General features: G+C 44.8%; 1 protein-coding gene across 2 annotated transcripts in view; it reads right to left on the bottom strand.

The window, feature by feature from the left end:
- LOC134355796 (mediator of RNA polymerase II transcription subunit 30-like) overlaps positions 1 to 27,204 on the bottom strand; it is a 123,657-nt gene that overhangs the window by 17,794 nt on the left and 78,659 nt on the right. Inside the window, exon 4 of one of the 2 annotated variants that reach the window (XM_063066232.1) lies at positions 14,022 to 14,123. In XM_063066232.1, coding sequence (XP_062922302.1) covers positions 14,022 to 14,123 — 102 coding nt within the window. Of the gene's footprint in view, positions 1 to 14,012; positions 14,124 to 27,204 lie in introns of both variants that reach the window. The other variant, XM_063066223.1, reaches the window with a different exon arrangement.

Below are 27,204 nucleotides of genomic sequence, written 5' to 3'. Positions count from 1 at the left end.
TTGTTTCTTTTTTTGAATTTGCACAGGTCTTTTACACATTGGTTGTTTGTCAATCTTTGTGTGTAGTTTTTCATTAATCTATTGTAATTCTTTGTTCCACTGTGAATGCTCATAAGAAAGTGAATCTATATGGTGTCATATATGTACTCCAGGCACCCACAACTTGCCCCTCACCTCTCCTTTGAAATTACCCCCTCTCACCTTAAATACATGCCCTCCAAAATATCAACCATTTCAACCCTTGGGAAAAGATACCCCCTGTCTACTCTTTCTATGCCTTTCATAATCTTATAAACCTCTATGAGATCTTCGCTCAGCCTCTGTCACCTCAGAAAATAGAGTCTGAACTTACTTAGAGCTTTGAAATTAGTCAGTTGGTTAAGAATTGATTGATTGTTCAAATTTTAAGTAAATTTATTATCGAAGTACATGTATGTCTCGATGTACTAACCATAGGATTTATTTCCTTGCGGGGATTCACAGTAGAACCACGACAGAATCAATGAAAAACTATACACAAGGTGGATAAAACAACCAATGTGCAAAAGATAATCTGCAAATATAAAAAGAAAAAAAAACCTAAAATTATGATAATAAATAAGCAATAAATATCAAGAATATGAGATGAAGGGTCCTTGAAAGTGAGTCCACAGGTTGTGGGAACAGTTCGGTGTTGGAGTAAGAGCCAGGCATGCTAACCCTCCCCCAGCAGTTTATTAGCCTTCTGGTTCTGACATATTGTGGCACTTAAATGAATTCTCTTTGATTACAGGCAGGTTCTCTTTACTACACAAAACAATGACATTCATTATTCCTTTTTGATTTACTCCTTTTCTCTTCCTCCACAATTAAGTCTCCGGCCCTTTACCACTGCTTTTCTTTAGTTAGTTATCGGAGTGTTGCAAAAGAACTTCAGGGTGACCTGTCCACTCATTTTATCTTGCCGCAGGATCGTATACAGCTTTTGGTCTGATACGTCCTACCAAAGCCGTTCCCACAGCAGGAACTCAGGCAAAGCTATGTCTGGAATAAAGCACGCACTTTGTCACAACTAATAAACAGAACAGGCACTCTCACATAAATCAGAAATTGGGTAATAAGTGCCAGAGTGCAAGCTTCTGCAAACTTTAAATTCATGTGAACACAAAGAATATTTCCAGTGAAAGGGAAACAATGCATTCTGCATAAGCAAACTTTAAACAACAATTATTTTCTGATGTATCACTTCAATATTGGGTTCAGTTCTGGTCACCTCATTATTGGAAGGTTTACTCCCGCTTGAGGGGAACATGAGGGGAAATGTCCTCACTCAGAGGCTTGTGAGAGAGTGGAACGAGCTGCCAGCACAAGTGGTGCATGTGAACTTGATTTCAACGTTTAACAGAAGTCTGGATAGGCATATGGATGGCAGGAGTATGGGGGGGGCTATGGCCCCGGTACAGGTCAATGGAAGTGGGCAGTTTAAATAGTTTTGGCATGGACTAGATGGGCCGAAGGGGCTGTTTCTAGCTTTACTTTTCTATGACTCTACGAATTTAGAGAGGGTGCAGAGGAGATTTACCAGGAAGTTGCCTGGATTAGACATCATGTCTTATGAAGATAGGTTGAGTGAACTGCGATTTTTCTCTTTGGAGCGAAGGAGGAGGAGAGGTGACTTGATAGAGATGTGCAAGATGATAAGAGGCTTAGATCCAGTGGATAGTCAGAGACTTTTTTTTTCTAGGGTGCAAAATGGGCATAACTTTAAGGTAATTGGAAGGAAGTGTTGTGGGGAGGCATCTGAGTTTCCACCCCACAATGGGAGTATTGTGTTCAGGTCTGGTCACCTCAGTACAGGAAGGATGTGGAAGCTTTAGAGAGGGTGCAGTGGAGATTTACCAGGATAAACCTGGATTAGAAAGCATACCTCATAAGTATAGGCTGAGTCACAGCCATGCCTTCTGAGGATAGGTTGAGTGAGCTCGGAATTCTCTCTTTGGAGTGAAGAAGAACGAGAGGTGTACAAGATGTTAAGAGTCATGGATCAAGTGGTCAGCCAGAGACTTCTTTTTCCAAGCACAACAATGGCTAATAAGAGGCAGCATAATCTTAAAGTGAGTGGAGGAAAATTTACAGGAGATATCAAAGGTAGATTTTTTTTTACACAGGGAATAGCTAAGACAAAAGAGGATAATTCTAAGGTGATTGGAGGGAAGTATAGGGGGCACATCAGAGGCAAGTTTCTTACACAGAGAGTGGTGGGTGTGTGGAATATAATGCCGGAGGTAGTGGTTCAGACTGAAACATTAGGAAAACTCAGACAGGCACATGGATGAAAGCAGAATGGAGGGCAATAGGCTTCGTAGGAGAGAGGGATCATGCATCTAGGCCAGCACAACATCATGGGCCGAGGAGTTTCTACAGTGCTGTACTGTCCTGTTCTAAAATAAACACCCAAAATATTGTTTCAGATAGATCTGAATCACATCATTCACCTTAAAAAGATAACGCTCTTGACCAGAGTCAGAACCAAACTTAATATCACCAGTGTATATTGTGAAATTTGTTGTTTTGTGGGCAACAGTACATTGGAATACATACCACAGTAATAAAAGATATAAATTTCATTAAGTACACATAAAAAATTAAATAAGTCATGCAAAGAAAATGGGGAAAATACTGAGGTAATGGTCATGGATTTATTGTCCGTTCAAAAATCTGATTGCGGAGTGGAAGAAGAAGCTGTTCCTAAAACATTGAGTGTGTGTCTTCAGGCACTGTACCTCCTCCCTGATGAGACAGCAAATGACACAAGGGTGATGGGTGTTGTAGTGGTGTGCTACACACAGCGCTAGAATAACCACACGGAGTCGGTGAGTTAGAGTTGCAATAAAAAGATTTATTCAAACTTCGCGGCCTGCTTTAAAGCCTTCCCGTACCCGCCCTCCCTGGGGCGGGACTGCTGTGGGGAATGCATATTCCCAGACCCTTTCCGCGCGCGGGATTTTACCCCTGCTGGTGAAGATGGCCTGGCGCCCTTTTTGGGGCCAGCCCTCTGCCTGCGCGTGCTGTTGTGAGCCGGTTCGTGGGTGCCAGAAAGTGGGTCGCCACATAACCCCCCCCCCATCCGAACCGGCGATACCTCCCCCAATGTCCACAGTCTGGATCGGCCTCTGTTTGGGAGGTCTGCCCCTGCGCCGCGGTGCCTGAGCCTGGACCGGTTGCACCAAGTCCACATGGGCTGGTTTGAGTCGGTCCACTGTGAAAACCTCCTCTCTCCCCCCAATGTCCAGCACGAATGTGGACCCGTTGTTCCTGATCACCTTAAACAGCCCCTCGTAGGGTCGCTGTAGCGGTGCCCAGTGTCCGCCCCGTTGTACAAAAAGAAACTTACAGTTCTGCAGGTCTTTGGGTACGCAGGTCGGGCTCTGTCCGTGCTGTGAAGTGGGTATGGGGGCCAGGTTACCGAGCCTCTCCCGTAGTCTGTCCAGGACTGCTGCGTGTTCTTCCTCTTGCCCCCTTGGGGCTGATATGAACACTCCTGGGACGACCAGGGGCGCGCCGTACACCAACTCGGCCAATGAGGTGTGCAGATCCTCCTTGGGCGCCGTGCGGATTCCGAGCAGGACCCGGGGAAGCTCGTCCACCCAGTTAGGCCCTTCCAGGCGGGCCATGAGAGCCGATTTCAGCTGACGGTGGAAACGCTCCACTAGTCCGCTCGACTGTGGGTGGTAGGCAGTTGTGTGGTGTAGCTGTGTTCCTAAAAATCTGGCCATAGCCGACCACAGACTGGAGGTGAACTGGGCGCCCCTGTCGGAGGTAATGTGGGCGGGTACCCCGAAGCGGGCTACCCAGGTTGCGATCAGTGCTCGGGCGCAGGATTCAGAGGTGGTGTCGCTGAGCGGGACTGCCTCTGGCCATCTGGTGAACCGGTCTATCATAGTTAGGAGGTACCGCACTCCTCGTGACTCTGGCAGGGGCCCCACGATATCCACATGGATGTGGTCGAACCTCCGGCGGGTGGGTTCGAACCGCTGCGGCGGAGCCTTGGTGTGCCACTGCACCTTGGCCGTTTGGCACTGCATGCACGTTTTGGCCCATTCACTGACCTGTTTACGCAGCCCATGTCACACGAACCTGTTGGGAGACCAGCCGGACGGTTGTCCTGATGGAGGGGTGCACTAAGTTGTGAATGGATTCGAACACTCGCCGGAGCCAGGCTGCTGGGACGACGGGGCGGGGTTGGCCGGTAGCTACGTCACATAGTAGGGTCCTCTCACCTGGGCCTACGGGGAGGTCTTGGAGCTGCAAACCGGAGACTGCAGTCCTGTAACTGGGGATCTCAGTGTCTGCCTGCTGTGCCTCTGCCAGCGCTGCATAGTCCACCCCCTGGGACAGGGCCTGTATGGTAGGTCTGGAAAGTGCGTCCGCCACGACGTTGTCCTTTCCCGAGACATGCCGGATGTCCGTCGTGTACTCGGAGATGTAGGACAGATGTCGCTGCTGGCGGGACGACCAGGGGTCGGACACCTTCGTGAGCGCAAAGGTAAGCGATTTGTGGTCTGTGAACGCGGTGAAGAACCTACCTTCTAAGAAGTACCTGAAATGCCGGATTGCTAGGTATAGTGCCAATAGCTCCCAGCCGAAAGCACTGTATTTGAGTTCAGGTGGTCGTAGGTGTTTGCTGAAGAACGCCAGGGGTTGCCAGCGATCCTCGATGAGTTGTTCCAGCACTCCATCGACCGCTGTGTTAGATGCGTCCACTGTGAGGGCAGTAGGAACGTCCGTTCTGGGGTGCACTAGCATCACGGCGTTTGCCAAGGCTTCTTTGGTTTTAACGAAAGTGGCTGCGGCCTCTTCGCCCCAGGTAATGTCCTTGCCCTTACCCGACATCAGAGTGAACAGGGGATGCATGATTCGGGCTGCTGAGGGGAGGAAACGGTGGTAGAAATTCACCATACCCACGAATTCCTGCAGGCCTTTGGATTGTGTTGGGTTGGGGGAAGTGGCGGACCGCGTCTACCTTGGCGGGCAGAGGGGTTGCCCCATCTTTAGTAATCCTGTGGCCCAGGAAATCGATGGTGTCGAGTCCGAACTGGCATTTAGCCGGGATCTGGCGGAGGTGGGACAGATGCTCTTGACGACTACTGCTGGCTATGAGGATGTCATCCAAATAGATGAATGCAAAGTCCAGGTCGCGTCCCACCGCGTCCATTAGCCGCTGGAAAGTCTGTGCGGCGTTCTTTAGACCAAACGGCATTCGGAGGAATTCGAAAAGTCCGAACGGGGTGATAAGTGCTGTTTTGGGGATGTCGTCCGGATGTACAGGGATTTGATGGTATCCCCAGACGAGGTCTACCTTGGAAAAGATCCTTGCGCCGTGTAGGTTTGCTGCGAAGTCCTGAATGTGCGGAACAGGGTAGCGGTCTGGCGTTGTAGCCTCGTTCAGTCTGCGGTAGTCACCGCATGGTCTCCAGCCCCCCGTTGCCTTGGGCACCATGTGCAGAGGGGAGGCCCATGGGCTGTCGGACCGTCGTATGATCCCCAATTCGCGGCCTGTTTTAAAGCCTTCCTGTTCCCGCCCTCTCTGGGCGGGATTGCTGTGGGGAATGCACAATCGCAGACCCTTTCCGTGTGCGGGATTTTCCCCCTGCTGGTGAAGATGGTCTGGCGCCCTTTTTGGGGCCGGCCCTCTGCCTGCGCGCGCTGTTTCGTGAGCCGGTTCGTGTGTGCTAGAAAGTGGGTCGCCACAGTGTCACCTTTTGAAGGTGATCTGGATACTGGGGAGCCTATTGACCATGATGGAGCTGGCTGAGGTTACAATCATTGCGTTGTTATCCTTTTGGGAGCAGAATCTAAGTACTGTTGGATGGCTACTGTCTTGTACATTAATATAGTCACTCATGTATGTCAGTTTTAAAAACATCAATAAACATTCAAATCAACCTAAACTTCTACTAAAGAATTGGAATTGTTGGGAGCCTTGTCATCTCTTGTGATTTACAACTGCATTACTGAATAGATGAATACTAACAATCCAGAAGACCCATATCTAGAATATAGTGGATTCATCTAAATAACCCTTCCCTGCCTATTTAGAATTGCTGTTTTAGTTGATGTGCCTATTCCATTTTTGTTCATCTTTTTGGGTGGGGAGGAGGGGTTGGGGGTCTTTTCTTTCTTGATTTTGTGGCTATCTGGAGAAGAATAATTTCAGAGTTGTACACTTCGATAATAAATGAACCTTTGATAGTTGAGTTTTGGTAAGTCAATTAAAACAATCACAACTTTCTCTACCATTTTAAAAGCAGTCCTGAAGAGAATGGTCTCAGCCCAAAACGTGGTTTGTTTATTTCTCTCCATAGACGCTGCCTGACCTGCTGAGCTCCTCCAGCATTTTGCACGTGCTGCTCAAGACTTCCAACATCTGCAGAATCTTGTGTTTATAACTCCATCTCTTCTTACTTTTCAGCCGCATTTCTGTCATTACAATTAGATCATACCCAATTCTAAGTACATGCAATGTGAATCTATCTACTGTTTTGTGGATGTATCACGTGTTCACATACACAACTTTCAAACTGGGTCTTTTCATCCAGGTTAATCTGACCCTATTTACCAGTTGCAACTGTTTTTGCTTTTTATTCATTTAGCTTCAAACATCTACTGCTGGTTTTGCTTCTCTGCGTCCTTATCTACAGGAAAGATATCAATAAAATTGAAAGAGTACAGGAAGTTAACAACAGGAATTCTGCAGATGCTGGAAATTCAAGCAACACACATCAAAGTTGCTGGTGAACGCAGCAGGCCAGGCAGCATCTCTAGGAAGAGGTACAGTCGACGTTTCAGGCCGAGACCCTTCGTCAGGACTAACTGAAGAGCTAGTAAGAGATTTGAAAGTGGGAGGGGGAGGGGGAGATCCAAAATAATAGGAGAAGACAGGAGGGGGAGGGATGGAGCCAAGAGCTGGACAGGTGATTGGCAAAAGGGGTATGAGAGGATCATGGGAAAGGAGGCCCAGGGAGAAGGAAAATGGGGAGGGGGGGAAAACCTAGAGGATGGGCAAGGGGTATAGTGAGAGGGACAGAGGAAGAAAAAGGAGAGTGAGAGAAAGAAAGTGTGTATAAAAATAAATAACGGATGGGGTACAAGGGGGAGGTGGGGCATTAGCAGAAGTTAGAGAAGTCAATGTTCTTGCCATCAGGTTGGAGGCTACCCAGACGGAATATAAGGTGTTGTTCCTCCAACCTGAGTGTGGCTTCATCTTTACAGTACAGGAGGCCGTGGATAGACGTCAGAATGGGAATGGGACGTGGAATTAAAATGTGTGGCCACTGGGAGATCCTGCCTTCTCTGGCGGACAGAGCGTAGGTGTTCAGTGAAATGATCTCCCAGTCTGCGTCGGGTCTCGCCAATATATAAAAGGCCACATCGGGAGCACCGGACGCAGTATATCACCCCAGCAGACTCACAGGTGAAGTGTTGCCTCATCTGGAAGGACTGTCTGGGGCCCTGAATGGTGGTAAGGGAGGAAGTGTAAGGGCATGTGTAGCACTTGTTCCGCTTACACGGATAAGTGCCAGGAGGGAGATCAGTGGGGAGAAAGTTGCCGGGATTGGAGGACACGAGTTATACAGGAGGTTGAATAGGAAGTCCACAATCAATTCCTTGGTCTTACTAACGTTGAGTAAAAGGCCATGGATGCGACACCACTCAACTAATTGATCTCTTATCTCACTCCTGTACATTCCTTTATCAACAACTGAAGTTCTGCAAAAAGCTAATCTAATTTACACTATTTGATAGATGTGTCCCAGTTCGCAATGAAGGACTGACACACAGAAATGGTATCTTAAACGCCTGCAAGGGATTAACTTCACAAAGAGAGACACCAAACATTTTGTGAAGAGTCATAGGAAATATATCCAAGTTCTACGGATCAGCGAGCAACTTCACTGTTGTGCAGCCAACAACAGCATCATCCATAACATCACAGAGCTCCAGGCAGATAGAAAACCTCACAGTACAAAGTAAATTTAAAATCAAAGCTCATACAATCTTGATGTTTGTTTTCTTGCGGGCATACACATTAAATCCAATAAACGCAATAGAGTCAATGAAAGACTGTACTCAACAAGACGGACAAACAACCAGCGTGCAAAAGACAACAACTGTGCAAATAACAAGAAATAAATAAGCAATAAATATCGAGAACATGAGATGAAGAGTCCTTGAAAGTGAGTCCACAGACTGAGGGAACATTTCAGTGATGTGGTGAGTGAAGCCGAGTGAAGTTATCCCCTCTGGTTCAAGAGCCTGATGGTTGAGGAGTAATAACTGTTCTTGAAGCTGGTGGTGTGGGTCCTGAGGTCCCTGTACCTCCTTCTTGATGGCAGCAGCGAGAAGACAGCATGGCCTGGGTATTGGGGGTCCCCGATGATGGATGCTGTTTAGTCACGACAGCTCTCCACGTAGATGTGCTGAATGGTGGGGAGGGCTTTACCCGAGATGAACTGGGTCATATCCACTACTTTTTTTTTTGTAGTACTTTCCGGTCAAGGGCATTGGTGTTTCCATACCAGGCTGTGATGCAACCAGTCAATATACTCTCCACCACACATCTACAGAAGTTTGTCTAAGTATTAGATGTCATACCAAATCTTCGTAAACTTCTAAGGGAGCAGAAGCGCTGCTGTGCATCCTTCCTAAAGGCATTCTCAAACTTCAGCATTTTCAAGGTTGGAAGCCTAAAGTTCCAACTACAATTTGGAACATTTCTTGGAATGAGTTGGGACAAATTCTTGGCAATTCAGAAACTACGTAGCTTACAAGCACTCACCCGTGAAGTTTCAGGCCCAGCACTATAATTCTCTTTCAAGAAGGTACAGAACAGCAAGTTACGTCACGCCATGAAAATTAACGACATATCCAACATTTCATGCAATCGTGAATTTACAGACCTGGCTTGCAAGTCAGCAAAGTTATGGAAATGCATTTAAGATAGAAAATTTGTAATGGTTTCTTCAGCACAACTTAAAACGTCTTGTGAAATCACGGCAGTTTTTAGGATCTCGGTAAGTAAATACAGCAGATTCCTATTGCTTAGCGATACAAAAGACGCTCAGCGTTTCACATGTACTTAAAGCAATTTAGGAGCTGATTAAAAGACCTCACCAAGGTTTCACAAATTTCACTTCGACGAAGTAAGAAGATTCAATTTATACTTGAGAGTAATCTGATGACACTCTCGGATGAATGAAGCAGAATAGAATCTGTATCAGTATTTTCAATAAATTCTCTCTTACTTGTTTTCTATTACTGTCAGACTTCTTGCGATTTTCTTTGTGTACAGGCAGGTGAAATGTGATATTCTGCACATTAAGAATTCCACACACCTTTACGTTATGGTAGATGATGCATGCAAGACCAAAGTTATCCACAAATTTCAAAAACCAACAAGCTATCAATTCCATCACAACAGATATGAAAAATACGAAATTCTTGGAGAAAAACATCTCTGGCACCTTCACCTACAAACTGTGGGAAGAACAATCCCCAAGATAAGCATTGCTAAGTTAAACATTTTATACAAAATTGGCTAACACGAGAGAGCACAGCTTTAAGGGGCTTGGAAGTAGGTACAGAGGGGATGTCAGGGGTAAGTTTTTCTTTTACACAGAGAGTGGTGATCGTGTGGAATGGGCTGTCAGCGACTGTGGTGAAGGAGGATACAATAGGGTCTTTTAAGAGACTTTTGGATAGGTACATGGAGCTTAGAAAAATAGAGGGCTATGGGTAACCCTAGTAATTTCTAAAGTAAGGACATGTTCGACACAGTATTGTGGGCCGAAAGGTCTGTTTTGTGCTGTAGGTTTTCTATGTTTCTAAAATTAGATCAGGAGATTGAAAAATCTATACCAATAAGACATAGGAGCAGAATTAGGCCATTTGGCCCATTGAGTCTGCTCCACCATTCCATCATAACTGATTTATTATTCCTCTCAACCCCATTCTTCTGCCTTCACGCTGAGTAATCACGAACCTATCAACTTCTGCTTTAAATATACCCAATGACTTGGCCTCCACGGCCATCTATGGTAATGAATTCCACAGATTCGCCACCCTCTGGCTAAAGAAATCACCCCTACATCCACTTTCACCTGAATGAATTGCCACAGTAGTAGAAGGAAAGACATATCTGTATGTTTTAGGGTTAGTCTGCATTTTTGAAAAGAGACTAGTTCCCCCATCCCCCCCCCAGAGGTGGTTGATGGGAAAGTTTTCTTCTCAAAGAGTAGATTTAAAGATTAGCTTTATTTGTCACATGTACATCGAAACATGCAGTTAAATGCGTCATTTACGTCAATGACCAATTCTGTCCGAGCATTGCTCTGGGGGGGACAGCCCACAAGTGTCACCATAATAGCATGCCCCACAACATACTAACCCTAACACATATGTCTTTGCAATACAGGGGGAAACCAGAGCACCCAAAGGAATCCCACGATGAGAAGGGAGAAACGCCTTACAGACAGCAGCGGGAATTGAACCCTGATCGCTGGCTGTGAAGTGTTGTGCCAAACGCTGCTTTCCCGTTCTATCCTGTCTATGCTATTGTGCCGTCCTGTCTCAGATCTCCCTCTAACATGAGGCTTAATGTGCTCAGTGGGCATATCACACCTTTCGCCCGTCAAATTTTGTTGCCAGAACAAGTTTAGAGCTTAGACCATTAGGAGCAAATTAGGCCATTCAGCCCATCACGTCTCCTCCATGGCTGATTTACTCTCTCTCAACCCCATTCTCCTGCCTTCTCCCCATAACCCTTCACACTCTTATTAATCAAACTCCCCTTCAAATATTCCCAATGACTTGGCCCTCACATCCGTGGCAATGAATTCCACAGATTCACCACTGTCTGGCAAAAGAAACTCCTCCTCATCTCTGTTCTAAAGGGATGTCCTCCTACCTGAGGCTGTGTCCTCTGGTCTTGGACACCCCCACGATAGGGAACATCTTCTCCACTTCGACTCCATCTAAACCTTTTCATATTTAATAGTTTTTCAATGAGATTAAATTAGATTATGAGAACACTCAGTCCTCTTTTATTGTCATTTAGAAATGCATACACACATTAAGAAATGATACAATGTTCCTCCAGACTGATATCACAGAAAACAAGACAGACCAAAGACTAACACTGACAGAACCACATCATAACATATAGTTACAGCAGTGCAAACAATACCGTAATTTTTTTTTAGATTATGAAGACACGCAGTCCTCTTTTATTGTCATTTAGTAATGCATGCATTAAGAAATGATACAATGTTTCCTCCAGTGTGATATCACAAAACACAGGACAGACCAAGACTGAAAAAACTGACATAACCACATAATTATAACATATAGTTACAACAGTGCAACAATACCATAACTTGATGAAGAAGTCCATGAACACAGTAAAAAGTTCAAAGTCTCTCAAATGTCCCACATCTCATGCAGACGGGAGAAGGAAGAAAAACTCTTCCTGCCATGCCCGACCACAATCCGTCTCTGAGTCATCCGAAAACATCCAGCCTCCGATCAACTCTCCGACACCGAATACTGAGCGCCATCTCTGTCCGAACACCTCGACCTCAATCTCGGTCGCCAACAGCAGGCAAAGCCGGGGATTTTGAGGCCTTCCCTCCGGAAGATTCCCGACCACGCAGTAACGACAGCAGCGAACGAGCGTTTCAGAAATTTCTCCAGATGTTTCTCTGTGCTTTCACGTCCGTCTCCATCAAATCAGAATGGTCCACGGCCCCTATTTAAAGGATACAATATCATTTTTCACTGGAGGACTATGCCCTCCAATAAAGAACAGACAATGGGCACGGTAAAAAAAAGTCTCAAGTCCCGATCGACTCCCGAGTCCCCGATAGCAGGTGGCAAAAGGGAGAAACTCCTTGCCATAAACCTCCAAGGCACCGACAACTGCCCATGCCTTGGAAGCAGCCGACCACAGCCGATACCGAGTCCGTCCATCTGAAAACTTCCAGACTCCAAACAGCCCCTCCGATACAGCCTCCCGAGTGCCACCCTCTGCCGAGCGCCTTCAACCTAGCCCCGGGCGCCAAAACAAGCAAAGCCGAGGATTCGGGGCCTTCTGCTCCGGAGATTCCAGTTACCACACAGTAGCAGCAGCAGCGAAGCGGGCATTTCAGAAGTTTCTCCAGATGTTCCTCCGTACTGTCACGTCCGTCTCCATCAAATCAGGATTGTGCACGGCACCCTACTTCACAGATTACAGATATCATTCACCGGAGAGGCCGCGCGCGCTGCGTCGCGCTGCCACCTTCTCCCCTCCTCCCCATTCTTTAGAACTCCGGCAAGGACAGGCCCAGGACTGAAGTTTAACAGCTTCTTCTCGACGGTTTAGTCTAATGGAAAGTCCTCCTGAAGAGAAGTTCAAAAAATTTGTTGGTGGCTTGGGTTTAGAAAAATAAGTCAGCTTTATTATTGAAATGTGTCAACAGTGTCATTTGAACTGTCTCTCTTCCCAGCTGCAGAACAGAAAGGCTGCTTCTCATTAGTAATGTCCCGGAACAGCTGAAGTGGTGGGAGATCCAACTTAAGGATTTTAGCAAAAGCAGAATGTAAAACACATCAAAGAAGATTTTACTCCCTCCCCCCATAAAACTCTGAACAAAGGGTAATCTCCCACAACCCACCTTCCATTTGTAGGCCCCATAATAAACTTTAACCACACCAGTTAAAAGGAAGCAGGTGGGACAGTATATTTTCCTCTATTTCTGGAATCCAGCCCAGATTAACAGGATGAATTCTCCCTTGCTATTTATATTTCTGCTGGCTACAAGCTCAGACCCATGATCTCAAATTACTGCACAGCTTGGCTGCAAAAGGCTGCAATGGGAGAGTATGCTTCACAGAAGACTTATGATGCATTGCTGAATTCAAATAATCCATGGCTTTGGTTTTTATAAGGAAACTCAGAGCATTCACAGTGTAGCAGTATTCCTTCTCCCACTGCTCCTGTCATGATTTTAATGAGCATAAAACTTCTCAGCAAATTACAGCCACTGGCCACTTTATTAGGTACACCTGTACGTTAAGGCAATATCTCATCAGCCAATTATGTGGCAGCAACTCAGTGCATAAAAGGCATGCAGACGTGGTCAAGAGGTTCAGTTGCTGCTCAGACCAAGCATCAGAATGAGGAAGAAATGTGATTTAAATGACTTTGACTGTGGAATGTCTGTTGGTGCCAGGTGAAGTATCTCAGGACCTCCTGGGATTTTCTTGCACAACAGTTTCCAGAGTTTACAGAAAAAGGTGTGAGAAACAAAAAAAAATCTCATGAGCCATAATTCTGGGGATGAAAACACCTTGTTAATGAGAAAGTTCATCAGGAAGGTGGCACAGGAACCTCAAGACTCGCACCACCAGGTTCAGGAACAGTTCCAGCTCTTCAACCATCATCAGCCTGTTGAACCAAAGGGGATAACTTCCCTCAACTTCACCTGCCCCACCACTGAAATGTTCCCACAACCAATGGACTCACTTTCAAGGGCTCTTCATCTCACGTTTTCAATATTTATTGCTGATTTATTTATTATCATTCTTTCTTTCTTTTTGTATTTGCAGTGTTTGTTGTCTTCTGCACTCTGGTTGAACGTCCAAGTTGGTGTGGTCTTTCATTGATTCTGTTATGGTTACTATTCTATAGATTATATTGAGTATTCCCGCAATAAACTTGAGCTCAGGGGAGAACGGCCAGACTGGTTGAAGCTGACAGTGAATCAAATAACCACACGTTACAACAGTACTATACAGAAGCACATCTCTTAATGCACGACACGTCAAAACTCTCAATGCACGACACGTCGAAGCTGTCAGTGGATGGCCACACCGGCTTCCAGTCCTATATCCAAAAACGGAGGCCACTGAGTGCACGATCCATCTGACTTCATTCATAAGTATTAAACAATTAAATATATAGTTTAATAAAGTTTTCAAAAATGTTTCTGTACCTTATTTACCTCGACAATCTCTCGCCTCTCTTCATTTGCTAAACGGAATTGATTTGCCAAGCTGTGATCTTCGTGTTTCGTACTTTCATCCTCCACGTAGGGAATCAATTGCTAAGGAGATATAATAATAATAATAATAATAATAGCTGATGCTTTTGCTGAGGCAGGAGGGGGTAGTGGGAGGAGGAGGAGGGAGGGTTTATGCATTGCTGCTGCTGGTGCATAGGGAGGGGCTTTGAGGTTCTAACATTTTTCTGTCATTTGTTCTTTGGGGGTTTCTTATGTTATGTGAGTGTCTGCGAAGGGTAAGGATTTCAGGTTGTAATCTCTGATATTAAACGGAACCACTGAACTCTCATATGCCACAAATTTTTTTTTTGCAGCAATGCAATGCATAAAATTACTACAACACTGTGCAAAGGTCTCAGGCCCCCTAGCTTTATCTATGTCCTTGAGACTTCTGCACAGTACTGTAAGATTAAGTTTATATACATAGACTAATTGCATGCACATAAAGTGTTCTAAGTGCAAGAGTATCTGAACTTAATGCAACTCTGACAGTGGCTGGTGTGGATGTAGTGGGAGGGAGTGGTGGAGCGCTGGGTGGAGGAGTTGATCAGCCTGATGGCTTGGGGGAAGTAACTCTCTAGGAGTTTGGTGGTTCTGACGTGGATGCTCTTTTCTGATGGGAGCAGGACAAGCAGTCCATGAGCAGAGTGGGTTGGATCCTTCATGAAACTGTTCCCCTTCATCCAGCACCTTCTATATAGGGTGACGGGTGGATAGTCATCTCTACCAAAGGAGGTGTAAGGCGTTCCTTCCCGCAGCTAGCCCGCAGGTCACCCTTCGGCAAGATGTAGTAACTTACTCAGACAACCCCCCCACCTCCAAATATCAGAGTCAAGTGAACCCATGGGAGCAGGTGGTGGATGGTCATATGAGCAGCTGGTGCATATGACAAGTCTTGGTTATGTGACCCTGATGCCAGGCAGACAATCTCTGAGGAGTATTGATAATGGCTGGGGTCCCCTCCATCTTGTAAAGACACTGCCCAGAAGGCAAACCACTTCTGTAGATATATTTAGCAAGAACAATCATGGTCAAAGACACTGATCACCCACGTCCTATGACATGGCAGATAATTATGATGATTTCTGTATATACAGTAAATCCATGATATCAGGATGCCTGCTGCCAGTGATGTATTAGGCAGTTTAAACAACTGGTTGTAGAGCCCTCCTGTTCTATCTACTATATAGTAGGTGTAGTATATCGTATGTGCACTATACTCATGTCAGATTAGGTTCCTCCAAAAGGTCTGCAAAACTGCTGCTGCAGTTACAGTTGTGCTGGAAAGTTTGTGAATCCTGTACAATTTCCTCTATTTCTGCATAAAGATGATCTAAAATGTGGTCAGATCTTCATGCAAGTCCTAAAACGAGATAAAGAAAACTCAGTTAGATAAATAACACAAACTTGTTCATTTATTTGACAAAAATGGCCCAATATTATATGTATCTGTTGGAAAGTGTGTGAATCTCTGGGAAAATGCCTTCTACAAGAGCTATTTGGAGTCAGGTGTTCCAATCAATGAGATGAGATTGGAGGTGTGGGTTGTAGAGGTGCCCTGCCCTATAAAAAAAGGCAAAGTCAGGTTACTGACAAAGCCTGCTCTTCTCAAGAAAGATCTGTTTATGTGCACCAAGCCTTGATCAAAACAACTTTCAGAAGAAGAATTGTAGAGATGCATGAAGCTGGAAAAGGCTACAAAAGCATTTCTAAAGACCTGAGAGTTCATCAGTCTGCAGTAAGAGAAACTGTCTACAAATGGAGGAAACTCAGTACTGTTGCTACTCTCCCTAGGAGTCGGCACCCCACAGAATCTCAGAAGCTTGCTAAAGTCTCTCTTCATGTGTCCACTATAAAAAAAAACACTGAACAAGAATGGTGTTCATGGAAGGATACCACAAAGGAAACCACTGCTCTCCAAAAAAAAAATACTGCATGACTCAAGTTTGCAAAAGACCATCTAGATGTTCTATGTGCCTCTGGGACAATGTTCTGTGGACAGATAAGGCAGAAATGTATTTTGCAATGTCTGGAGGGAAAAAGGGCACTGCTCACCAATACCAAAACTTCATCCCAACTGTGAAGCACGGTGAAAGGAGCCTCATGGTTTGGGCGACACACATCAAAGTTGCTGGTGAACGCAGCAGGCCAGGCAGCATCTATAGGAAGAGGCGCAGTCGACGTTTCAGGCCGAGACCCTTCGTCAGGACTAACTGAAGGAAGAGTGAGTAAGGGATTTGAAAGCTGGAGGGGGAGGGGGAGATGCAAAATGATAGGAGAAGACCGGAGGGGGAGGGATGGAGCCGAGAGCTGGACAGGTGATAGGCAAAAGGGGATACGAGAGGATCATGGGACAGGAGGTCCGGGAAGAAAGACGGGGGGGGGGGGTGACCCAGAGGATGGGCAAGAGGTATATTCAGAGGGACAGAGGGAGAAAAAGGAGAGTGAGAGAAAGAATGTGTGCATTAAAAAGAGTAACAGGTCATGGTTTGGGGCTGCTTTGCTGCCTCAGGGCCTGGACACCTAAAATTGTTGAAGGGACAATGAATTCAACATTGTATCAAGACATCTGGCAGGAGACTATCAGGATAGGAGTCTGTCACCTGAAGCTTAAAAGAAGTTGGGTAATGCAACAAGACAATGATCCGAAAGACATGAGTAAATGAACAACAGAATGCTTTAAAAAGAAGAAAAATTGTGTTTTGGAATGGCCGAGTCACAGTCCGACCTTAATCCTAAAGAAATGCTGTGGAATGACCTGAAGCAACTATGGGATGCCCACCAACATCCCAGAGTTGAAGCAGTTTTGTAAGAAGGAATGGCCTAAAATTCCTGCAAGTCGATGTGCAGGACTGATCAAGTTACCAGAAATGTTTGGTTGAATTTTTTTGCTGTACAAGGTCACACCAGTTACTGAAAGCAAAGGTTCACATACTTTTTCTAACAAGTGCACGTAATATTGGATCATTTTTCTCAATAAATGAATGAATGACTATAATTTTTTGTGTTATTTATTTAATTGGGTTCTCTTTATCTTAAGACTTGCATGAAGATCTGATCATATTTTAGGTCATATTTATGCAGAAATACAGAAAATTCTACAGGGTTCACAAACTTTCTAGCACCCCTAAGTTATTCATTGCACCTGCGCATACATGTATTTATGCAGATGACAAACTTGATTCTGACTTTGACAGTGTAAACTGGCTGGGTCAATAGGAATACTCCCAATTTATTCCAGATGCTACCACCTTGCTGCTCAGCAATCAGAAAGGGGCATCATCTCTTGATGACTTAGTCTGTATGGCAGTCGAACAGCTGTCGCCACGCAGGAGACAGAAGCTGTGGAGTTGATGAAGAGCTCCAAGGTTTTCTGAAAGGCACTGAAGAGCTGGTGAATGAGGTGCACCAGGGTTCACACAACATCGAGCAATGCTGCGATGCTTGATGTAATTAGACTTGCCTACCTCTTATATATATAAAAAAATTGTTCTTAAATGTAGATGCACACTTTTCTATACTACGAACAACCCACAGAATCAGAATCAGTTTATTACAAACAAGAGAAAAGCTGCAGATGCTGGAAATCCGAGCAACACACACACAAAATGCTGGAGGAACTCAGCAGGCCAGGCAGCCTCTATGGAAAAGAGTACAGTCGACATTTTGGGCCGAAACAGGTTTATTATCACTGTTGTGAAATTTGTTGTTTTGCAGCAGCAGTACAGTGCAATACATAAAATCATTATAAACAAGAATATATAAAGATTAGTGCAAAGAGACTGTAAAATAGTGTTCATGGACCGTTCAGAAATCTGATGGTGGAAAGGGAAACGTTGAAAATGCATCTTCAAGCTCCTGTGCCTTGAAATGAGTAGATCACACGGCCTGGATGGTGAGCGTCCTTCAGGATGGATGCTGCCTTCTTGAGCCATCACCTTTCGAAGATGTACTCAGAGGTGGGGAGGCCAGTGCCCATGATGGACTGGCTCAGCTTACTTACTGCAGCTTTCCCCAATCCTGTTCATTGGTACCTCCACACCAGACGGTGACTCAACCAGTCCAGATGCTCCCCACAGTACATCTGTAGAAATTTGCTAGAGTCTTTGGTGAAATACCAAACCTCCTCAAACTCCTATTGAAATATAGCCACTGACATGCATTTTTCACAATTGCATCAATATGCTGAGCCCAGGAAAGACACTCAGATATACTGACATCCAGGAACTTGAAACCGCTCAGCCTTTCCATTGTCGACCCATCGATGAGAACTGGTGTGTGTTCCCCCCAACTGCCCCTTCCCAAAGTCCACAATCAATCAGACAGTTTCACCCACATAAAGAAGAAGACAACATATTTATAATAAAAAGATTGTTTGCTGCAGCTTCTTTATTAAAGCAGAAACTATATGAGCCACTCAGAAGAGGGCAGGTCTCCAACGTGTGGCATCTCACTTATTTGGAGAAGGTCCTCAGCACCTACATGGGGACTGACAACAACCAAGGTATTCAAAACAATTCCTCTGCAGTTTTAAAAAAAGTGATCCTTACTAGTTTCAACTCTAGTAGATTGTAGGTGTATAAACAGTCTTCAGTGTGTTTTGGAGATCCTTTGTGAATTGTCCCTTTGCAAGCTCAAAGGCAAATTTATTAACACAGGGCCCTGGTGGAGGACTTTGTCAAGTGGTGCAAGCAAAATCACCTGCAGCTGAACGTCAGTAAGACAAAAGAGATGGTGATGGACTTTAAGAAGATTAAGCCTGCACTGCTCCTGTTACTATTGATGGTGAGGACGTGGATGTGGTGAGGACCTACAAGTAGCTGGGGATGCACCTGGATGACAGACTTGAGTGGAGCACAGACACAGAGGCTGTGTTCAAGAAGGGCCAGATTTGCCTCTACTTCCTGAGGAGACTGAGGTCCTTTGGAGTATGCAGGCCTCTCCTTCAAATGTTCTACCAGTCTGTTGTCACCAGTACAATCTTCTATGTGATGGTGTGCTGGGGCAATGACATCAACGCAGGTGATGCCAACAGGCTCAATAAACTGATGAGAAAGCCTGGCTCTGTTATAGGAGTCTTCAAGTTTGCGGATGACACGAAGCTGGGTGGCAGTGTTAGCTGTGAGGAGGTTGCTAAGAGGATGCAGGGTGACTTGGATAGGTTAGGTGAGTGGGCAAATTCAAGGCAGCTGTAATTTAATGTGGATAAATGTGAGGTTATCCACTTTGGTGGCAAAAACAGGAAAACAGATTATTATCTGAATGGTGGTCGATTAGGAAATGGGGAGGTGCAACGAGACCTGGGTGTCATTATACACCAGTCATTGAAAGTGGGCATGCAGGTACAGCAGGCGGTGAAAAAGGCAAATGGTATGCTGGCATTTATAGCGAGAGGATTCGAGTACAGGAGCAGGGAGGTACTACTGCAGTTGTACAAGGCCTTGGTGAGACCACACCTGGAGTATTGTGTGCAGTTTTGGTCCCCTAATCTGAGGAAAGACATCCTTGCCATAGAGGGAGTACAAAGAAGGTTCACCAGATTGATTCCTGGGATGGCAGGACTTTCATATGATGAAAGGCTGGATGAACTAGGCTTATACTCATTGGAATTTAGAAGATTGAGGGGGGATCTTATTGAAACGTATAAAATCCTAAAGGGATTGGACAGGCTAGATGCAGGAAGATTGTTCCTGATGTTGGGGAAGTCCAGAACGAGGGGTCACAGTTTGAGGATAAAGGGGAAGCCTTTTAGGACCGAGATTAGGAAAAACTTCTTCACACAGAGAGTGGTGAATCTGTGGAATTCTCTGCCACAGGAAACAGTTGAGACCAGTTCATTGGCTATACTTAAGAGGGAGTTAGATATGGCCCTTGTGGCTAAAGGGATCGGGGGGGTATGGAGGGAAGGCTGGTACAGGGTTCTGAGTTGGATGATCAGCCATGATCATACTGAATGGCGGTGCAGGCTCGAAGGGCTGAATGGCCTACTCCTGCACCTATTTTCTATGTTTCTGTGAGTCAAACTGGACACACTGGAGGCTGTGGTAGAACAAAGGACCCTACAGAAAATCATGGCATTTCTGGACAATGTTTCCAACCCTCTGCATGCCATCTTGGCTTAGTAATAGACTAAACAACTGTGCTGCTCCAAAGAGCGCTATATGAGGTCATTCTTACTGTTAGAGTGTTTTTTTTGGGTTTAAGTTATTTATATTTAGCAAATGGCTTTGGCTGCCAGTCTTCTGTTCTTTGAAAATGTGTTGTGGATTTAATTTGGAACAATGCATTCCTGAAAGCTGTGAATCCCAGTCCAGACGATACTGTGGGATGGATACGAATCAGGAGGTGTGAAGTCTGTATGTAGTTTCAAAAGAAAGCATTGTCTCTACTTTGTAAATACGGAATTGTCCTTTGTATCAATAAAGTATCTATCTAAAAACAGTGACTGATAAATAACCATTGTAAGAAGAAAAATTATGCAAATAAAAAGAATAATTTAATTTTATTTAGATATACAGCTCTAAACAGGCCCTTCTGGCCCAACAACCCACTTATGTAACCCTAGCCTAATCACAGGACAATTTACAATGATCAATTAACCTACAGAGCAGTCTGGGAGGAAACCAAAGCATTCGGAGGAAATCCATGCCATTACGGGGAGAGGGTACAAGCTCCTCATAGATGGAGCCAGAAATGAACTCCGAATTCCAAATAAGATCGTCCTCGATATCCATGGGGGATTGGCTCCAGGACCCCGCGCGGATACCAAGATCCGCAGATGCAAGTCCCTTATATAAAATGGCGTAGTATTTGCATATAACCTACGCACATCCTCCCATACACTTTAAATCCTCTGTATATTACTTATAATACCTAATACAATGTAAATATTACGTAAATAGTTGTTATACTGTAATGACAAGAAAAAAAAGTCTATACATGTTCAGTACAGATGCAACCATCGTAGCTCTTCTGGGAACGCTGATGCTGCCTCGGCATCAGCCGATGTCGATTCTCCCGTGATCTTTAAGTTCTCAAGGCTGTAGCACTTTACATAGCCAGCCAGCCATCCCTCACCAGCCTTAAGCTCCTTCCTCTCGTTCACAACACAAGTAGCAAACGAACGAGACGCGAGACAAACAATGAGTGCTGGAGAGAGACTGAGGATCTGCGAAATGGCGGGAGGCTACAGCAGGGTATGCCTAGACATCACCTCATTCACGTGGATTCAGCGTAGTGCTCAGCACGCGGCAAATTCAAGTTTTGCTTTTTGGAACTTTCTGGAATTTTTTTTCCCCCAAATATTTTTGCTCCGCGGTTGGTTGGATCTGCAGATGCGGAACCCGTGGATACGGAGGGCCGACTGTACCCCAAAGAGCAATAGTGTCACGCTAATCACTAAGCTACTGTGGCGTCTGGGAACGTGAGATGTTGTAGCATCTGTAGGTTGTAGAATCAGCTGTGGTGAGTGAAGTTATCCATGCCAGTTCAGGAACCATAAAACAGGAGCAAGATTAGGCTATTCAGCCCACCAAGCCTGCTCCGCTATTCGATCACAGTTGATCTATTTGAATCGCGGTGAGAAGTGCTGTAAATGAGCATTCAGTCCATTGCACAATGCACTAAGATACAAAAAGGTAAATCAGTAACAGAATGCAGAAGCGTAACAGCTCCAGAGACTGTGCAGTGACTGATGGCTGCAGGCATTTAAAATGGCAGATAAAGGTGGAACTCAACAGCCTTTTCTCACTGGGTTTTTGTAAATGTAAAACAATAGTCATTCTTTCCGGACCTGACCTTGAGGAACAGTTTATTTCAGGAAAGCTACAGGCGCACAGTGCATGACAACGGGCATCATCCGGTGCATTCTGCTTTATCTCTCAAAATGTTATTAATGTTCAAACAGGGTGGTGTGGGTGCGTACACACCCAGCCCTGAGACATCGGACAAGGTCATTTTCGGACAAGGTCATTTGATTCCAAACAATTGGTTTATTGATCATTACAGAATGTTCTCTGGTGCTTCCTGCTCCCTCCCCTCTCCCTTCCCCTTTTCCCAACCATGATTCCCCTCTCCCTGCCCCCTTCCCACTCTCAGTCCACAATAGAGACCCATATCAGAATCAAGTTTACCGTCCCTCACATATGTCATGAATTGTTTTCCCATCAGCAGGACTATGCAATACATAAAATTACTACCGTACTGTGCAAAAGGCTTAGGCTCCCTAGGCACCTATACAGTGCCTATAAAAGGTATTCACTCCCCCTTGGAAGTTTTCATGTTTTATTGTTTTACAACATTGAATCAATGGATTTAATATGGCTTTTTTGACACTGATCAACAGCAAAAACTTGTGTCAAAGTGAAAACAAATTTCTACAAATTGGTCTAAATTTATTACAATTATTAAACACAAAATAATTGATTGCATAATTACTCACCCCCTTCAAGTTAGTATTTAGTAGATGCACCTTTGACAGCAATTACAGCTTTGAGTCTGTGAGGATAGGTCTCTATCAGCTTTGCACAGCTGGACACTGCAATCTTCCCCCATTCTTCTTTACAAAACTGCTCAAACTCTGTTAGACTACATGGGGATCATGGGTGAACATCCCTTTTCAAGCCCAGCCATGAATTCTCAATTGGATTGAGGTCTGGACTCTGACTTGGCCACTCCAGGATATTAACTTTGTTGTTTTTAAAGCATCCTTGTGCAGCTTTGGCCTTATGCTTGGGGTCATTGTCTTGCTGGAAAACAAATCGTCTCCCAAGTCGCAGTTCTCTTGCAGACTGCATTAGGTTTTTTTCCAGGATTTCCCATATTTTGCTGCATTCATTTTACCCTCTACTTTTGCAAGCCTTCCAGGGCCCGTCGCAGTGAACCATCCCCGCAGCATGATGCAGCCACCACCATGTTTCACGGTAGGGTTAGTGTGTTTTTGATGATGTGCAGTGCTTGGCTTATGCCAAACATAGCATTTAGTATGATGGCCAAAGAGCTCAATTTTGGTTTCATCAGACCATAGAACCTTCTTCCAGCTGACTTCAGGGTCTCCCACATGCCTTCTGGCAAAATCCAGCCGAGATATCATGTGAGTTTTTATTCCCCCAGAGTGGCTTTCTCTTGGTCACTCTCCCATAAAGCTGCAACTGGTGAAGCACCTGGGCGATAGTTGTGGTATGCGCAGTCTCTCCCATCTCAGCCACTGAAGCTTGTAACTTCTCCAGAGTTGTCATAGGTCCCTTGGGTGGCCTCCCTCACTAGTTTTCTTCTTGCATGGTCATTCGGTTTTTAGGACGGCCTGCTCTAGGCAGACTTACAATCGTGCCATATTCTTTTCATTTCCTGATGATTGACTTAACTGTACTCCAAGGGATATTCAGTGACTTTGAAATTTTCCTGTATCCATCACCTGACCTGTGCTTTTCAATAACTTTTTCGTAGGGTTGCTTGGAGTGTTTTGTCTTCATGGTGTAGTTTTTGCCAGGATACTGACTCACCAGCAGTTGGACCTTCCAAGTACAGGTGTATTTTTACTACAGTCCGTTATAACACCTTGACAGCACACAGGACTTGAAAAAAAAATTGCCATTTAACTAATTATGTGACTTCTCAAACCAACTGGCTGCATCAATGATGACTTGGCGTGTCATATTAAAGGGAGTGAATACTTTCAATCAATTATTTTATGTTTTTTATATTTGTAATTAATTTATATCATCTTTGTAGAGATCTGTTTTCACTTTGACACACAAGAGTCTTTTTCAGTTGATCAGTGTCAAGAAAAGCCAAATTATAACCACTGTGATTCAATGCTGTCAAACAATAAAAGATGAAAACTTCCAGTGGGGATGAGTACTGTTTATAGGCACTGTATGTGCCCAGAACTTTTGCACAGTACTGTATATACATTGTAATTTATATTTTTTTATGTATTGTGATGTACTGCTGCTGCAAAACAACATTCTTCAGGACAACACACCCAAAATGCTGGAGGAACTCAGCAGGTCAGGCAGCATCTATGAAAATGAACACCCACAGTTCACGTTACGAGCCAAGATCCTTCTTCATGACTGAAAAGTAACGGGTAGACGCCCGTATAAAAGGTAGGGGGGGTGGGAGAGGAAGGAGGAGGAGACCCACGAGGAGGTGATAGGCAGGTGAGAAGAGGTAAAAGGCCAGAGTGTGGAATAGAAGCAGGGAGGGGGTGCTATTATTTTTTTACTGGGCATATATCGTGTAAAAACAACACAGGCTGCATCACTGTCTGGTATGGGGTGGGGGAGGCTGCTGCACGGGACCAAAAGCAGCTACAGAAAGTGGTAAAATTAGTCAGCTCCATCACAGGTACTAGCCTCTATAGCAGACAACCCCAATAGGTGGACCGCGGGCCAGGTCCGGACCGCGAGAACCAAATGTCTGGACCCATTGGCACTTACGCGAACGCACCTGTCATAACATGTAAATAAAGTGCACGCTGCTCTTATTTTAACCTCATTCCACACCGTACACTTGACCTACGCCCCCATAGAGCATGCGATGCCGAGTTGATTAAAACGTGTGCAATTGATATGGTTGGCAAAGTTTTAAGTCATGATGAGAAAACCAAGAAAATGGATTGTGGAGCTTTTAAAGACGATGCCAGTGTCGGCTAACACAGTAACAAGAACAGTAGAAGTTTTAGCGGAGGAGTGTTATCCCAATCTACTCACCGATTTGGAGAAAGCTGAAGCCATATCACTAGCCATAGACTCATCCTGTGACCGAACCGATATGGAAGAGCTGTCTGTGTTCGCAAGATTTTTTGATGGGAAGACCTTTCGGGAAGAGCTACTTTGTTTGCTTCCTCTGCCTGGGCGCACAACAGGGGAAATAATTTCTAACAAATTGACACAGTTCTTTGAGAAGAATGGCTTGGATGTGAGCAAAATTGTGTCCGTTGTCACCGATGGGGCTTCATCGATGGTGGGACAACACAAGGGCTTGGTAAGCAGGCTTGCCGCTGTTAACCCAGCACTCTTGGCATTTCATTGCATTATTCACAAATCAGTGTTGGGCGCTGAACTGTGTGGGGAAATGAAAGAGGGCGATGGATACTGTGACGAGACTGGTAAATTTCGTTCGTGAGAGTTCTAGTCTGCAACATCACCTTTTCAGAGCATTGCTGGAGGAAATGTCAGCGGAACATAAAGATCTTTTGCTGCATAATGATGTTCACTGGCTGAGCAAAGGCCGTGTGTTGGAGAGGGTGTACGACCTGCGCCATGAGCTTGTGTCATTTTTATCCAGCCTGCAGAGCCAAAAAGCCCAAGGATTTAAGAGGTTTTTAAGTGACAACAAGGTGATGGCACGTGTTCTTTTTTTGTGTGACATCATGTCTCATCTAAATCAACTTAGGCTACGTCCACACTACGCCGGATAATTTTGAAAACGAAGCTTTTTCTCTTCGTTTTGACCCTCCGTCCACACTAAAGCGGTGTTTTCATCCCCCGAAAACAGAATTAATAAACCTGGTCCTGATTTGTGGGAAAGCAGATTTAGGAGAAAACTTAAGAAGTTATCTCCATCAAAGGCAAAAGAGCCTGTTTGATTGGTAGCCTACATTCCCTCCAACACTGGTACACCATGGCTACTCTGCATACTCTCTAAAACACTGATACACATATTTGTTCAAACTGCTCTAACAGAATCGGTAATCTTTACCGCCAAGGAGAGAGTTTCAGGGACACAAGAACACCGCCATCTGTAAGCTCCCTCCACACCACACACAATTCTGATCTGGGAAGGAACACATGAAGTGCTGGAAGAACTCAGCAGGTCAGGCAGCATCTACGGAAATGAACAAAGAGTCAACATTTTGGCCAAGATCCTACTTTGGGACTGGCAAGGAAGGGGGAATACACCAGAGTAAAAATTTGTGGTACGGGGGGGTGGGGGGTGGGGGAGAAAGAAAGGGAAGGAGGCTAGCTGGAAAGTGCTAGGTGAACCAGATGAGTTGGAAGGGTAAAGGGCTGAAGAGGAAGGAATTTAATAGGAGAAGAGAGTGGATCATAGGAGAAAGGGAAGGATAGAGGGACCAGAAGGATATAATAGGCAGGTAAGAGGTAAAAGGCCTGCATTTTGTGTGTGTTGCTTTGGATTTCCAGCATCTTCATGACATGTGTCAGCAAAAATAAAGCAAATTCTGATTCCTTGAAATTCTTGGTTGCTGAGGCAAACCTATCACTAATAAGCAAAGAAAGTTTCCACAGAGAGCTGTTTATTCACCTTCATTGAACAAATTTTAAGTTCAATGATTAGAAAAGAAGTGTATCAATGTACTTGCAAAACTAGTTACCTTCCTTTTACAAAAGCTGATTGGAGTTGAGGATTTAATGAAGAATTGACTCTTTATCAAAGAACGCTAACAAATGGAAAAATCCAAATGTTTGCAGAGGCTACAACCCTCCGCCATTTTCTACTGCTATTGGTAATAAATGGAACCTTACATTTAAAATCTATTTAACAACTACTCTCACTTTCTCTAGCTTCTCAACAGTTAGTGAATGCACTTGTACAAATCTAAGGTGGACCAGAGTTAGCACTGCACAGTAATACTCAAGCGTCTTGAAAGTTAATATTGAAAGAGCGCAAACCCTCAGAGTGCTTGTATTTTCCCCCCAAATGGAGCCAGAATATGTTCTAAGTTCAAAGTAGTTTTATTATCAAAGTACATATGTCACCATATACAATACTGAGATTCATTTTCTTGCAGGCATACTCAATGAATCCAATAATCATAATGGAATCAATGAAAGACCAGCGTGCAAGACAACAAACTGTGCAAAGACAAAATAAAAAAAATAAATAGAATCATAAAGTCACCGAACTCTACAACACAGAAACGGGCTCTTCGGCCCATCTAGTCTGTGCTGAGTGTTTAGTCACACTGACCTGCACCAGGACCATAACCCTCCATACCCTTCCCTCCCATATACCTGACCTATTAAACATTGAAATTGAGCTAGCATGCACCACTTGCACTGGCAGCTCATTCTACAGTCTCACGACTCTGGGAGTGAAGAAGTTTCCCCTCATGTTCCCCTTAAACTTTTTATCTTCAACCTTAACCCATGACCCTTAA

Source organism: Mobula hypostoma, chromosome 1 (assembly GCF_963921235.1).
Source record: "Mobula hypostoma chromosome 1, sMobHyp1.1, whole genome shotgun sequence".
Classification (NCBI taxonomy): Eukaryota; Metazoa; Chordata; class Chondrichthyes; order Myliobatiformes; family Myliobatidae; genus Mobula; species Mobula hypostoma.
Note: the sequence above shows the minus strand (reverse complement) of the source record. Positions and strands in the feature narration are given on the sequence as shown.